We start from the raw sequence: 15,543 nt of genomic DNA, 5'->3' as shown, positions 1-15,543 counted from the left end.
AATAAAGAAATTCATAGAATGCAACGAGAATGAAAACACTTCCTATCAAAACCTCTGGGACACAGCAAAAGCACTGCTCAGAGGTCAATTTATATCGATAAATGCACACATACACAAAGAAGAAAGAGCCAAAATCAGAGAACTGTCCCTACAAATTGAACAAATAGAATGTGAGCCACGAAAGAATCCATCAGGCAACAGAAGAAAACAAATAATAAAAATTAGAGCTGAACTAAATGAATTAGAGAACAGAAAAACAATTGAAAGAATTAACAGGGCCAAAAGCTGGTTCTTTGAAAAAGTTAACAAAACTGATAAACCACTGGCCAGACTGACTAAAGAAATACAGGAAAGGACACAAATAATCCGAATAAGAAACAAGATGGGCCACATCACAACAGACCCAACTGAAATTAAAAGAATCATATCAGATTATTATGAAAAACTGTACTCTAAGAAATTTGCAAACCTAGAAGAAGTTGATGAATTCCTGGAAAAACGCTACCTACCTAACTAACACAATCAGAAGTAGAACAACTAAATAGACCCGTAACAAAAAAAAGAGATTGAGACGGTAATCCAAAAACTCCCAAAAAAAAAAGCCCTGGCCCGGATGGCTTTACTGCAGAGTTCTATGAAACTTTCAGAGAAGAGTTAACACCACTACTACTAAAGGTATTTCAAAGCACAGAAAATGACGAAATACTACCTAACTCATTCTATGAAGCCACCATATCCCTGATACCAAAACCAGGTAAACACATCACAAAAAAAGAAAATCACAGACCTATATCCCTCATGAACATAGATGCAAAAATCCTCAACAAAATTCTAGCCAATAGAATTCAACAACATATCAAAAAAATAAGCCACCAGGACCAAGTAGGATTTATACCAGGTATGCAAGGCTGGTTTAATATTAGAAAAACCATTAATGTAATCCACCATATAAATAAAACAAAAGACATAAACCACATGATCTTATCAATCGATGCAGAAAAGGCATTTGACAAAGTCCAACACCCATTTATGATAAAAACTCTCAGCAAAATAGGAATTGAAGGAAAATTCCTCAACATAATCAAGGGCATCTATACAAAGCCAACAGCCAACATGACTCTAAATGGAGAGAGCCTGAAAGCATTTCCCTTGAGAACGGGAACCAGACAAGGATGCCCTTTATCACCGCTCTTCTTCAACATTGTGCTAGAGGTCCTAGCCAGAGCAATTAGGCTAGAGAAAGAAATAAAGGGCATCCGGATTGGCAAGGAGGAAGTAAAATCATCTCTGTTTGCAGATGACATGATCTTATACACAGAAAACCCTAAGGATCCTCCAGAAAACTACTGAAACTAATAGAAGAGTTTGGCAGAGTCTCAGGTTATAAGATAAACATACAAGAATCACTTGGATTCCTCTACATCAACAAAAAGAACATCGAAGAGGAAATCACCAAATCAATACCATTCACAGTAGCCCCCAAGAAGATAAAATACTTAGGAATAAATTTTACCAAAGATGTAAAAGACCTATACAAAGAAAACTACAAAGTACTACTACAAGAAACTAAAAAGGACCTACTTAAGTGGAAAAACATACCTTGCTCAGGGATAGGAAGACTTAACATAGTAAAAATGTCTATTCTACCAAAAGCCATCTATACATACAATGCACTTCCGATCCAAATTCCAATGATATTTTTTAATGTGATGGAGAAACAAATCACCAACTTCATATGGAAGTGAAAGAAGCCTCAGATAAGTAAAGCATTACTGAAAAAGAAGAAGAAAGTGGGAGGCCTCACTCTACCTGATTTTAGAACCTTTTATACAGCCACAGTAGTCAAAACAGCCTGGTATTGGTACAACAACAGGCACACAGACCAATGGAACAGAATTGAGAACCCAGATATAAATCCATCCACATATGAGCAGCTGATATTTGACAAAGGCCCAGTGTCAGTTAATTAGGGAAAAGATAGTCTTTTTAACAAATTGTGCTGGTATAACTGGATATCCATTTGCAAAAAAATGAAACAGGACCCATACCTCATACCGTGCACAAAAACTAACTCCAACCGGATCAAAGACCTAAACATGAAGACTCAAACGATAAAGATCATGGAAGAAAAAATAGGGACAACGTTAGGAGCCCTAATAAAAGGCATAAAAAGAATACAAAACATTACCAAAAATGACGAAGAGAAACCAGATAACTGGGAGCTCCTAAAAATCAAACACCTATGCTCATCTAAAGTCTTTACCAAAAGAGTAAAAAGACCACCTACAGATTGGGAAAGAATTTTCAGCTATGACATCTCTGACCAGCACCTGATCTCTAAAATCTGTATGATTCTGTTAAAACTCAACCACAAAAACACAAACAACCCAATTAAGAAGTGGGCGAAGGATATGAACATACATTTCACTAAAGAAGATATTCAGGCAGCTAACAGATACATGAGAAAATGGTCTTGATCATTACCCATTAGAGAAATGCAAATTGAAACTATGATGAGATTCCATCTCACTCCAACAAGGCTGGCATTAATCCAAAAAACACAAAATAATAAATGTTGGAGAGGCTGCGGAGAGATTGGAACTCTTATACACTGCTGGTGGGAATGTAAATTGGTACAACCACTTTGGAAATCTATCCGGCATTTTCTTAAAAAGTTAAAAATAGAACTACCATACAACCCAGAAATCCCACTCCTCGGAATATACCCGAAATAAGAGCCTTCACACGAACAGATGTATGAACACCCATGTTTATTGCAGCTCTGTTTACAATAGCAAAAAGCTGGAAGCAACCAAGGTGTCCATCAACGGATGAATGGTTAAATAAATTGTGGTATATTCACACAATGGAATAGTATGCATCGATAAAGAACAGTGAGGAATCTATGAAACATTTCATAACATGGAGGAACCTGGAAGGCATTATGCTGAGCGAAATTAGTCAGAGGCAAAAGGACAAATATTGTATAAGACCACTATTATAAGATCTTGAGAAATAGTATAAACTGAGAAGAACACATACTTTTGTGGTTATGAGGGGGGGAGGGAGGGACGGTGGGAGAGGGATTTTTACTGATTAATTAGTAGATAAGCACTGCTTTAGGTGAAGGGAAGGACAATACTCAATACATGGAAGGTCAGCTCAACTGGACTGGACCAAAAGCAAAGAAGTTTCCGGGATAAACTGAATGCTTCAAAGGTCAGTGGAGCAATGGCGGGGGTTTGGGGACCATGGTTTAAGGGGACTTCTAAGTCAACTGGCAAAATAATTCTATTATGAAAACATTCTGCATCCCACTTTGAAATGTGGCGTTTGGGGTCTTAAATGCTAACAAGCGGCCATGTAAGATGCATCAATTGGTCTCAACCCACCTGGATCAAAGGAGAATGAAGAACACCGAGGTCACACGATAACTATGAGCCCAAGAGACAGAAAAGGCCACATGAACCAGAGACTTACATCATCCTGAGACCAGAAGAACTAGGTGGTGCCTGGCCACAACCGATGACTGGCCTGACAGGGAGCACAACAGAGAACCCATGAGGGAGCAGGAGATCAGTGGGATGCAGACCCCAAATTCTCATAAAAAGACCAGACTTAATGGTCCGACTGAGACTAGAGGAATCCCGGCGGTCATGGTCCCCAAACCTTCTGTTGGCCCAGGACAGGAACCATTCCCGAAGACAACTCATCAGACATGGAAGGGACTGGACAATGGGTAGGAGAGAGATGCTGATGAAGAGTGTGCTACTTGTATCAGGTGGACACTTGAGACTGTATTGGCATCTCCTGTCTCGGGGGGAGACAGGAGGGTAGAGAGGGTTAGAAACTGGCAAAATTGTCATGAAAGGAGAGATTGGAAGGGCTGACTCATTAGGGGGAGAGCAAGTGGGAGTATGGAGTAAGGTGTATATAAGCTTATATGTGACAGACTGACTTGATTTGCAAATGTTCACGTAAAGCTCAATAAAAATTATTAAAAAAAATTTTTTTTTAGGCAGGCAGAATCACCAGAACTTAGTAACTGACCAAATGAGATGGGTAAGAGACGATGAAGAAGGCATTTCAGAGGACTTCCAGGTTTTCTAGGATGAGCATCAGGGTGGATTATTGATGTCATTTACTGAGACAGGGAACATGAGAAGACGAACAGGTTGTAAGGGAAAGGTCATGAGTTCAGAACAATGAAGTATAGTCAAGTAACCATATTACAGCTTCGGAAAAGAGGTATGTTGTTGGTGTTAGGTGCTGTCAAGTCAATTTTGACTCACAGTGACCCCATGTGACAGAGCAGAACTTCCCCCATAAGGCTTTCTAGGTTGTGATCTTTACGGGAGCAGAGAGCCAGGTCTTTTCTCCTGAAAAATCGCTAGGTGGGTTCAAACCACCAACTTTTTTGGTCAGCAGCCAAGCACTTAACCATTGTACTACGAGGGCTCCTCTGGAAAAGAGGTAGGGACTGACAATATAAATTTGGGAATATGTGTATGTGTGTGTGTGTGATTATGTATGTAAATACATACAATTGTAGATTATATATATACATGGAACCCTGGAGGTGCAGTGGTTAAGAGATAGGCTGCTAATGAAAAGGTTGGCAGTTCATATCCAGCAGCTGCTCCTTGGAAACCCTATGGGGCACTTCTACTTTGTCCTATAGTGTCGCTATGAGTCAGAATGGACTCAGTGGCAATGGGTTTCTGTGGACCTCTGCATTGTCCCATTTAGTTCAATAAGTAAGCTCGCCATTTGGTAGAATTTTAAAAAACTCAAGAACAACAACAACAAAAAGAACTCAACCAAACAAGGAATATAAAAAGTGTCAAATATTTACGGTAGACAGCAGTAAAATGTTACCTATGAACAATGAAAATACAAGCCTACTTACCCTCCTTCGTAAGATGCCAGGCCCTCTTTGACCAGCTGGTCATTAATACTAGTAGGAGTCATTCCAGGAGCACCAAGAGAATCAAAAAGCTCAACTAAGAGTACATTATCTTCCAGAATTTCTGTAAAACCATTAAGACTAGTTTGGGAAGAGAAATACGTTGCAAAATACACTAAATGAGGCAATTAAAAAAAAAATGGAAACAATTTCTTTCATGTTGCATACATGCGGTTTCTTGTTGGCTAATGTTATACTCTCTCTCCAGGGATAAAACTAGCATTTTTGCGGACATAAGGAATTGCCAATGTTGTCTGTAGCTTACACAAACTAATAAAAAATAGAAAAGCTTTTAGATTAAAAAAATGTAAACTAACATATGCTCATTTGAAGAAATGTTCTGTCATATTTTTTTAAACTGTTTCAAGAGATTGAACCACACTACACGAGGACAAAAGAAGTGAATGAAATTTAACTCAGCCTGGTGATTATTTGAGAAAGCTTACAGATTTTATCAGAATGGCACAAAGTTCAAAACAACAAAAATTCAATAAAGAACCTTCAATTAACTGCACTTTCTTTTAACTTTATTTTTTTAGGACAAATGTTACTTAACTTTTAGGAAGAAAAAAAAACTGGTTGTTTATCAGATCTATTTCCTAAACCAACTGGGGAGTTACCTGACGGTCATTTCATGTGTCTATTTACTTATTTATTGTACACAGTACAGATAATCTGCTCATATGTGAATAAATGATAAAGGAGTTCATTCAGTAAATGCCTACACCTGCTATACAATAGGGTGATGATAGCTGTTAGTCAAAATGGTGATTCTAAGTAAAAGATAACCATTACTAACAGTAACATCATATATTACCCAGTCATAAGAATACATATTAGAAAGCTTTTTTCAAATATGGCTACTTTTCAATGAACTAAATTATCTGAAGAAACAAAAGGCTGAGCCTCAATAACTCTGATCTCTCTACTTTCTACCTCTTGTTTCCTAGTTTTCTAGTTATTTGGTTCATACTTCCTATCCATAAAATTCTTTATTCCAATAGGGTCACCTTTCCTTGTGTTCTATACCTTAACCATTTCCCCGCTTTCCTCTAATTAAAATTTAAATGTCCCCTGCTTTATAAGGTAACCGTCTATATTAATGGGAAGCTCCCATTCTCATCTGTTAGTTTACTATAAGTTTCTTGAACTTTCAATCTCATCATTGTATGGGTTAACGGGAAAAGATATTTTTGGTCAGGCAGGGCCTTCTGACACCCCTTAAATCAACTTATCTAGGTTAATAACTGGTATGACTAATATTTGGATGTTACTGGAATAACATAATTAAGTGAGAAAGAAAAAGGGGAGTCAAAAAAAAGATCAGGGAGTCATGTCTTGATGGTTTGTCCATGGGAGGATATTCAAGAGGTAAGCTAAAAAAAAAAGAAAAAAAAAAGGAAAGTTGGGAAGCAGAATTATGTAGGTTAAACTCCGCTCAAAATCACTGTTTAGAGGCTGCTCAAGGACTAAGAAGCTCTTAATTTCTTGCTGATTTCAGAGGAGTCAGATGGAAAAATTCTATAGACGTGAGATGTAAATTTTTTAATCATATTCCTTTTCAATAGAACCATTTCTTCAGAACAATTTCTTGTATCAACAAAGTGAATAAATGATCAATTCCAAGTTATGTGAATTCCAGCAGTTAATCTCTAAGGTTTAGTTTCCTCACTGTAAAACAGGCTAATATCTTTATGATGGTTGAGTTCACTTACTAGCAGTATGAAAAAAGTGAAAAAAGGACACAGTAAAAATTGCCCTGGAGAGTCGCATAAATCAATGCTACATAAACATGGCTTTGTGTATCTTACACTACTACTTTTTAAGCCCAACACAGCCAGTGTTTGTTATAGCTTTGGAACAACTTGGTTAAACACCAGATAAAAAAACAGATTCCCAATTTCCCTATCCAAAATCCTTGAGGCCAAATGTGTTAGAATTCAGAATTCTTTAGATTGAGAAAACTACATAATACATATACCACATATTTTGTAATACTACCAGTGGAGTTGGTAGCAAGACACCATAAACATTAGTACCCTGAAGAGGAATGTATGAATATTCATTTTTAAAAAGAGACTATACAGTTTCATGTCAATTCAAATCCAGGCTTTGCTATTAAACCTTTGATTTCCAGAAGTATTAAAAAATGTGTAATTTTTCCCCAAATGCGCCTATATTTGAATTCACTTAAGTCAAATGAAACAAAAAACAAACAACAAACTAAAGCTATTTACCAGTCATACCCCTCATCTCCCCTAACTTTCCTGCAAATTAAACCTTAGCATCCATGGCACCAAGGTCAGAGAACAGAGCCCCAGCAAAATTGTAAATAAAAATGAAAGAAGCCAATTCCTGGCTTTTGAACTTTTAAGAGCCTATAGCTATGGTGACTTGATCTTTAATGATAATTTCTGCCTCACGTGCTGACATTAATGCTAGAGCCTGTGGAAGGCATGATTTTGCTGTACGTGATTTGCAACAAACACCATCTTTCACTACTGCTATTGATGGCACATTAAATTTACTTTAAGGAAAAAAAAATTTACTCTAAGATATGACAAATGTAGTATCATAATACTATTCTTATATTTAAAAGTATGTGGTGATTGCATAACAAGAAACAAAAATGGAAATAGCTTACTAATGACTGAACATGTCATAAATTTATCTTGAGTCTTTTCTTCAAATTTTTCTTTAGCTTCTCTGGACCATTGCGTTGTCTTTTTACATGGTTCAATATAGGCCAGCTTACATTTAATTGCCTGTGTCAAATAAAATCTTAACATTAATAAACTTAATTTATAGCTATTTTAGGATTGAAATAAAACTTTATATAAATCTGTATAAAACTAAAATTTGTGTTTGCATATAACACATATTTATAAAATAACCAAATGTACGATAGCATCCATCAGTGTTTAGAAATAATTATTGGAAACAGTACAGCATTTGGTTGAATGAATTATAATTCATATGATGGAATAACATGCATCCATTAAAATAATTATGAATATATATGATTCATTGCTAAATGAGAAAAGCAGGTTATACGACTACATACAGTCTGAATTCGTAATTGTTAAAAAACAGAAGATGTAGAAATATACTCATAGAAGCAAAATATTGAATAGTTCTGAACGATGTCCCTCCTTTTACTCATCTGTATTTTCAAGTTTTTTTCTGTAACACTACCCATTTTTCAAAAAGAAAAAAAAAAAAAGCTGAATAACAATTCAAATAATATAGAAGCATATAAACTAGAAAATCAGTTCCCTTATCTTTCTCTACTCCCCCAATATAAGCAAGGTTAATTTTTTTACATGTTCTTCTAGATTTCTCTCTCTTTCTTTTGCACACATATATATATATAAAGATAAGTGGGATCACAGTGAGAGTACCTCTTGTGAGCTTTTTCACTCAATATACGTAACATGAAACTCTTTAACATATATTATCTATTTCAAAATGATATATTAAAAGTTGCACATTGGTAAGTACTTACAAAGACACAGATATACATATTTTAAAATGTTTATAATTTATGCTTTTTTTTCCAAGATATAAAATATTATTTCTTAAATAGTTACTGTAGCAATTACTTATCTACAGTCCACATATCAGGAACTATTTACAGACAAAAATGGTGATTAACAGAGTATTTCTATGGTGAAAATGACTTTTAAAAATACTTCTGTATTTGTGTTAATACTCTAACTCCAGAATTCATAATAAGTGGATTACCTTCTCTTGGAGATTCAGAAACTCATCCTTTATTTTACGCATTTCTTTAAGTGTTATTTTTGCAGTATTACCAAAGTCAACATATTTAACTTCAACTTCCCGGTGCCCAGGCAGTCCTTCAAAAATCATTAAGTTAGAAACCACGAACTTGGGAAAGAAATAGAGCATTATCTACTAAAATTTAGACTGATCTATAGTCAACTATATAAAATACTTTTATGTTAAAATAGAAACTGAATATTTTTTAAAATGTAGAAATATTTCTAATACGTGAACCTCAAAAAAAAAAAATCATCCACGATGCATGGCTGCTCAGACTTGGTAGAATGAAAACTAACAATTAGTCTTAAACTATCTAAAGGTCAGTCAAAATCAGGGTTAAAAAAAAATAGCTATCAAATAGCAGGCGGTATGGCTTAAAAGTTAAGAATTAGGCTTTGAGTCAGGCTGAGTAGGTTAGAACCCTAGTTCAGTCACTTAAATGCTATATGAACCTAAGGAAGGTAATTAATATCTCTAAGATTCAGTACCCTGAGCAAGTTACTGTCTCTCTTTAAGCCTCATTACTTCATTTGTAAAAATGGGTATAACAACAGAATATAATTTCTTAAGATTTTTTTGAGGACTCACTTATTTAAAATACTTTACAAAGCATTTGACACAACGTAAGCACTTGAACATCTACTGTTAGTCAACACAGGTGACCAAACAAGGCAAAAAATTCCACAATCAAACTGAAGACTCATTCATATAACAATATCCAACTGTAAAATTTTTTAAAAAATGTCATTTTTGGAGATATTGCAAAAAAAAAAAAAAACAACAAGCAGACAGGGCTCTATGTCAATCTAGTCTGTATAATATAAAGGCTACCAAAGATACCTCTGGAAGGTTCAGACACATGGAAATTTGAATAAAGACCTATCACACACTGACCCTTTTAACAATACTTAAAACATATAGTTGACATTAGCCTTTCTCAGCACACTCATGTACAGTGCTACTACACTAGTTGCCATCATTTTCAAATTTAAAGATTAACATATACACATAAAATCAATTTGGCGGGGGGGGGCGGAGTACAAGCGTTCTCCTTTCTCCTTGGCAAATATGAAAGCAGGTAGAACAGCACTGGTACTCAAGATGAAACTTCAAACTTAGGCCTTCTTGTAGTGAATATCTGGAGTAACTGAGAAGATATGTGTTACTATGGGTGTAAGGCCAGAAAGTAGGGTAACCTCTCCCTGCTTCCACTAGAATCCCTATGATTATAAGGACATTCTCAACTGTACCAATGCCACTAGTTTCTAACCTTGTTCAAGACTCAGAATGGAGATGGTGTTTTAGACGATCAAATAAGCAAACAAACAAGTAAATGGATGTGGGGTAGAATTTAAAGTACATTCTTTATTTGAATTGTCAATCAAATAGGAGGAGACACGGAAGGTCTCAAAATTTACCTCCCCTTGAAAAAGAAGAATGAACTAGGTAAACTCACGCTTCCAGATTTTCAAACATACTATAAAAAATCCAAAGGTATCGAAACAGTGTGGTACTGGTATAAGGCTAGACATATAGACCAATGGAACAGAATTGAGAGTCCAGAAATAAACCCATACATCTATGGCCAATTGATTTTTGAAAGGGTACCAAGTCCATTCAACAGGGAAAAAATAGTCTCTTCAACAAATGGTGCTGGGACAACTGGATTTCTCCAAGTAAACGAATGAACCTGGAACCCTACCTTATAAAAAAAAAAAAAAAAAAAAAAAAAACCTTATACCATATATAAAAATTAACTCAAAATGGATCGACTATCTAAATACAAGGACTACAACCATAAAACTCGTAAGAAAACACAGGTGTAAAATTTCAAGACCTTGTTTTTGGCAACAGATCATAGATTATGACACCAAAAGTATGAGCAACAAAAGGAAAAAATGGATAAATTAGATTTTACCAAAATCATAAGCTTCTGTGTATCAAAGGACTTCATCAACAAAGTGAAGAGACAAGCTAAAAAATGGCAAAAACACTTGGGAAACATATATACGACAAGGGTTTAATATCCAGAATACAGAAAGAACTCCTACAATTCAACAACAAAAGGAGCAAGAATCCAATTAAAAAATGTGCAAAAGACTATAATAGACATTTCTCCAAAACCCAAAAACCAAACCTACTGCTGTCAAGTTGATTCTGACTCGTAGTGGCCCCACAGAGTTTTCAAGGCTCTAAATCTCTACCAATGCAGACCGCCACATCTTTCTCCCATGGAGATGCTGGTAGTTTTGAACTGCTGACCTTTCATTAACAGTCTATCACTTTAACCACTGCACCACCAGGGCTCCAAGGATACACAAATAGCCAATAAACACATGAAAAGATGCTCAACATCATTACCCACTGTTGTTGTTATCAGGTACTGTCAAGTTAATTTCTGACTCATGGTGACCCCATGTGACAAAGCAGAACTGCCCCATAGGATTTCCTAGGCTGTAATCTTTAGGGAGCAGATTGCAAGGTCTTTATCCTGTAGAGTGGCTGGGTGGGTTTGAACTGCCAGTCTTAACTGTTACACTACCAGGGCTCCTTTATTACTCATTTGGGAAATGTGAATCAAACCACAATGAGGTATCATTTCACACTCACTAGGATGACTATTATCAGAAAAATGGAAAATAACAAGTGTTGGTGAGAATGTAGAGAAATTGCATCTCTTATCCATTGCTGGTGAGAATGTAAAATGGTATAGCCACTGTGGAAAATAGTTTGGCAGTTCCTCAAAAAGTTAAACATGGATTGGATTAGGGTCATGGTTTCATGAGATATCCTAGCTAATTGGCCTAATGTATTTAGTGCTTCTGGTCTACCTCGTAGTTTGTTGTGTAGTGCCTGGAGTCTTAAAAGCTTGCAAGTGGCCATCCAAGCCACAACAATTGGTTTCTATTCACCTGGAGCAACAGTGGAAGAAGGAGAGTCAGGGATAAGAGGAGGAAATGGATATGTGGCTAATTGCCTCCATGAACAACTGCCTCCTCTGCCATGAGACCCGAAGAACTGGATGGTGTTTGGCTACCATTACTGAACATTTTGATCAAAGATTCTACAGAATAATTCTGATCAAAAGAGGGAAAATGTAGAACAGAATTTCAAATTCTCATGGATTCCAGCCTTTCTGGAGCCATAGAGACTGGATGAACCCCTGAAACTATTGCCTTGAGATAATTTTTAAACCTTAAACCAAAAATATCCCCTGAAGTCTTCTCAAAACCAATAGTTTAGCTTAACTAGCAAAGAATGCCTGCCTTGAGCATTATGCTCTTTTAAGAATGATCTATATGAGATCAAATTGGTAACAACAACTCAAAAAATTACATAGGAACCTTAGGGGACAATGAATTTATGTCAGTGGAGAAGGAAAAACTCAGAAAAGGAGGGTAAGGATGGTTGCACAAGTCAAAGAATGTAATCAATGCCACTGAACTGTACACGTAGAAACTGCTGAATTGGTGTATGTTTTACATGTATATCTGCAACAACAACAAAAATAAATTATTTAAAAAAACTTCAAAAAAAATTTACATGGAATTACATCATGACCCAGCAATTCACCTCTAGGTATATATCCCAAAGACTTGAAAGCAGCAACTCAAAAACAGATACTTGCATAACAATATTCATTGCAGCATTATTCACAGTAGCCAAAAGACAGAAACAACCCAAGTGTCCACCAACAGATGAATGGACAAATGTGCTATATCAATACAATGGAGTATTATTCAGCCATAAAGAGAAATGAAGTTCTGATTCATGATGTAACATGGATGAACCTTAAAAACATGCTGAGTAAAATGAATCAGATACAAAAAAAGCATATGATTCCACTTACACGAGATAGCTAGACTAGGTAAAAGCATAGAGATCAAAGTTTATTAGTGTTTACCAGGGGACGGGGGGAGGAAGAAATGGGAGTTACTGCTTACAGGGTGGAGCCCTGGTGGCGCAGTGGTTAAGAGCTCGGCTGCTAATCAAAAGGTTGGCAGTTTGAATCCACCAGCCACCCCTTGGAAACCCTATGGGGCACTTCTACTCTGTCCTACAGGGTTGCTATGAGTCAAAATTGACTTGACGGCAACAGTTTTTTTTTTGCTTAAGAGGCACTGAGTTTCTTTTTGGGGTGATGAGGAACTTTTGCAAATAGATAGTGGGGATGTTTGCACAACATGGTGAATGTAATTAAAACCACTTAGAAATCATTAAAATGGCAATATTTTAGTTATATATATTTTACCACAATAAGAAAAAAAATTCCCTCTGGGGAACTACTGGAAGATGGCTCCACCAAAATAAGGGAGTAAACTGAAGATGTAAATAATAATAAAAAAAAATATATAGGATCCAGGAAACAATAAATCCAACACAGGGAAAAACGAAATGTATTGCCAAGTGAAATAAATTTGCAGAATAACAAATGTGTAGTAAGCCTAGAGGGAAAACAACCCAATTGGAGTGGAAGACAGAAGGATGTTTTCATGTAAAAAAAAAAAGTTAAAAATAGAACTAAGATTATGTGAAAAGTCTAGTTATGTAGAAAAAGGTTTTGAACTAATAGAAAAACGTAGTCATAAGTTAAAAGAAAACGAAGCATGTGAAATATTGAGGCAATTATTAACTTTAAATAGAATTAAAGTATACAGTATAATAGCTTAGCAGTGAAAATATTAATACAGAATAATAATTTAATAAAAATTGTGATTCAACTACGTATGTTAGAAAGGGGAGGACAAAAGGGCCATATGAGATCTCAAATTGTTATCTAACATAATAAGTCAATAGCTATTATCTAAAGTTGAAGTAGTACATATTGTTTAGAAGAAATAACATAAATATGTAACAAAATAAATACCTAAAACAATTAAAAGTAATTGCCTTTGGGGAATGGAAGGAAAGGGAGCTAGAGAGGTAAAGGGAGAAGGAGACTCTGTGAGTGTGCGTGTGCGTGTGTGTGTGTGTATGTGAAAGCCTTTCAGCACTATTTAACTTTTTAAAAAACAAGGCAGACATTACAAAGCAAACAAACAAGAAGTTACTATTCACCAAACCAGGTATGATCTTCAAGGTGGAAGTTGGGCGAAGTGAGTCATGCATGTCTTTTTCTATTGGTACCCTAAAAGTCACCATGAAAACTGTATCCTCCCTAAATGTTACTGCTTAAAGAATTCATAGGCCTTATTTTTTTTTACTGTCCATCAGTTAATAAAAAGTTTTGAGGCCAATAATCCTAATTTGAAAAGCAACTGTAAAGTCCTTAGAGTCATGAAAAATGCCTTTGTTTGCTACACAGATATTTACCAAAATTGGAAGTGGTATCTTCACAAGACCCACATTTGAAGAATGTTCCACTCAGGGAATTAACATCAGTGATAACAAATGAAGGATAGAAAACTTAGGAAGACTAAATAACTTCGATACAAAATATAGGACTGGCTATATATTAAGAATAACTTGTAAATATTTTAGATTATTTTAGTCATGAAAAAACATTTTCAAGCAAGGTCAAAGTAAACTAAAAAAATCTAACTTCACCATTTTTATTAAAAAGTATGCATTTACAAACCAGAAAGCATTTGAAAGGAACCTAAGGTGATGGGGCAAACTGCCTAAGGTGTATCTGCCTCCTGAAACCTCAACGGCGTGATACGTGGCCGATCCTGAGAGTGATGCATTATCTGCACTGAACTGTTCTCTCTTAGCCAACGCCAGAAGAATAATTATAAAGTTTTCTATTTTTGTTTTCAGTACTACGATTTTCATAAATCATCTGTTTCCAATTTCACCTCCTCCCTGTCCAGGATGCCATTATTATTATTTTGGATGCCATTATTTTTTAAATTGAATTCAATTACTTAAGGGGGATGTAGAAAATGTAGAGAAAGATACTGAGAAAACACTTTGGTAAATAATTCCCAAGAAAGCTGACTGTATTAACTAAAAATGAAAGCTGAGAGGACACAAAAGATTGTATCTTCAGTGTGTACCTTGACAAACAAAATAGTATAGGACAGGCATGAGTAGTCAATATAAAGTGACAGGTCATCAATTTTTTACTAATTAACTTTTGCTGCTTTGTACTCTTACTTCTACAACTAGATTCTCAATGGTTTACTACTGCTAGTAAGTTAGTCATGTCAAACAACTTCTAAGGAGCCAGAGCTTCACCTTCCAACATTATCTCTGACGTTCTAAAGTTAGATGACAGAGCAAAATGCTAAGATCAGATAATACCACAACCAAGACTTAATTTGTACCAATTCAAATAATGTGGTATTAGTCTTTAAGCATTACGTTTCCCGGTAGAAATAGTGTGCACTTTCCTACCAATGACCTTTGCTCGGTACCAGACTCCGTCTTCAAATTTAGCTGCACAGGGTTGACCCTGAACTGGACAGAGGATTTCCAGATTTTCCCCATCTTCACTTTTATAGAATTCCTCCATTGTCTTTAACAGAAACAAAAAATCCAGGCTCTCTATCTAAGAAATAAAGGAATACAGTACAGAAATTTAAAATTTAAACACTGCATGCATTACTCACAAAATTATGAAACATTGGAACTGGAATTACACATAAACTTACCAACTGTGTCGTTTATTGTTAAATTTTTTATCACAGAAGCAGTATATAAAATTAGCATAGTGCATGTCCATCTAGATCTTTTTCTATTATACACACACCACATACTTTATTTTTTTACCAAAGTGAGAGCGTGCAATACATACCATTTTAATAACCTGTATTTTTCTATCAATTCTCACTTCTTTTATTTCAGTA

General features: G+C 35.6%; 1 protein-coding gene across 1 annotated transcript in view; it reads right to left on the bottom strand.

The window, feature by feature from the left end:
• The window catches only part of RNF17 (ring finger protein 17), a 224,019-nt gene that overhangs the window by 108,141 nt on the left and 100,335 nt on the right, over window positions 1-15,543 (bottom strand). The window contains exons 16-19 of the mRNA XM_064275375.1: window positions 15,092-15,245; window positions 8,711-8,826; window positions 7,611-7,731; window positions 4,910-5,030 (exon numbers count right to left, since the gene is read on the bottom strand). Of these exons, the coding sequence (XP_064131445.1) occupies window positions 4,910-5,030; window positions 7,611-7,731; window positions 8,711-8,826; window positions 15,092-15,245 (512 nt within the window). The remainder of the gene's footprint in view (window positions 1-4,909; window positions 5,031-7,610; window positions 7,732-8,710; window positions 8,827-15,091; window positions 15,246-15,543) is intronic.

The sequence above is a fragment of the Loxodonta africana genome, chromosome 23, assembly GCF_030014295.1.
Source record: "Loxodonta africana isolate mLoxAfr1 chromosome 23, mLoxAfr1.hap2, whole genome shotgun sequence".
NCBI classification, from domain to species: domain Eukaryota; kingdom Metazoa; phylum Chordata; class Mammalia; order Proboscidea; family Elephantidae; genus Loxodonta; species Loxodonta africana.
The sequence above is the reverse complement of the archived record's forward strand: the minus strand, read 5'-3'. Positions and strand labels throughout refer to the sequence as shown.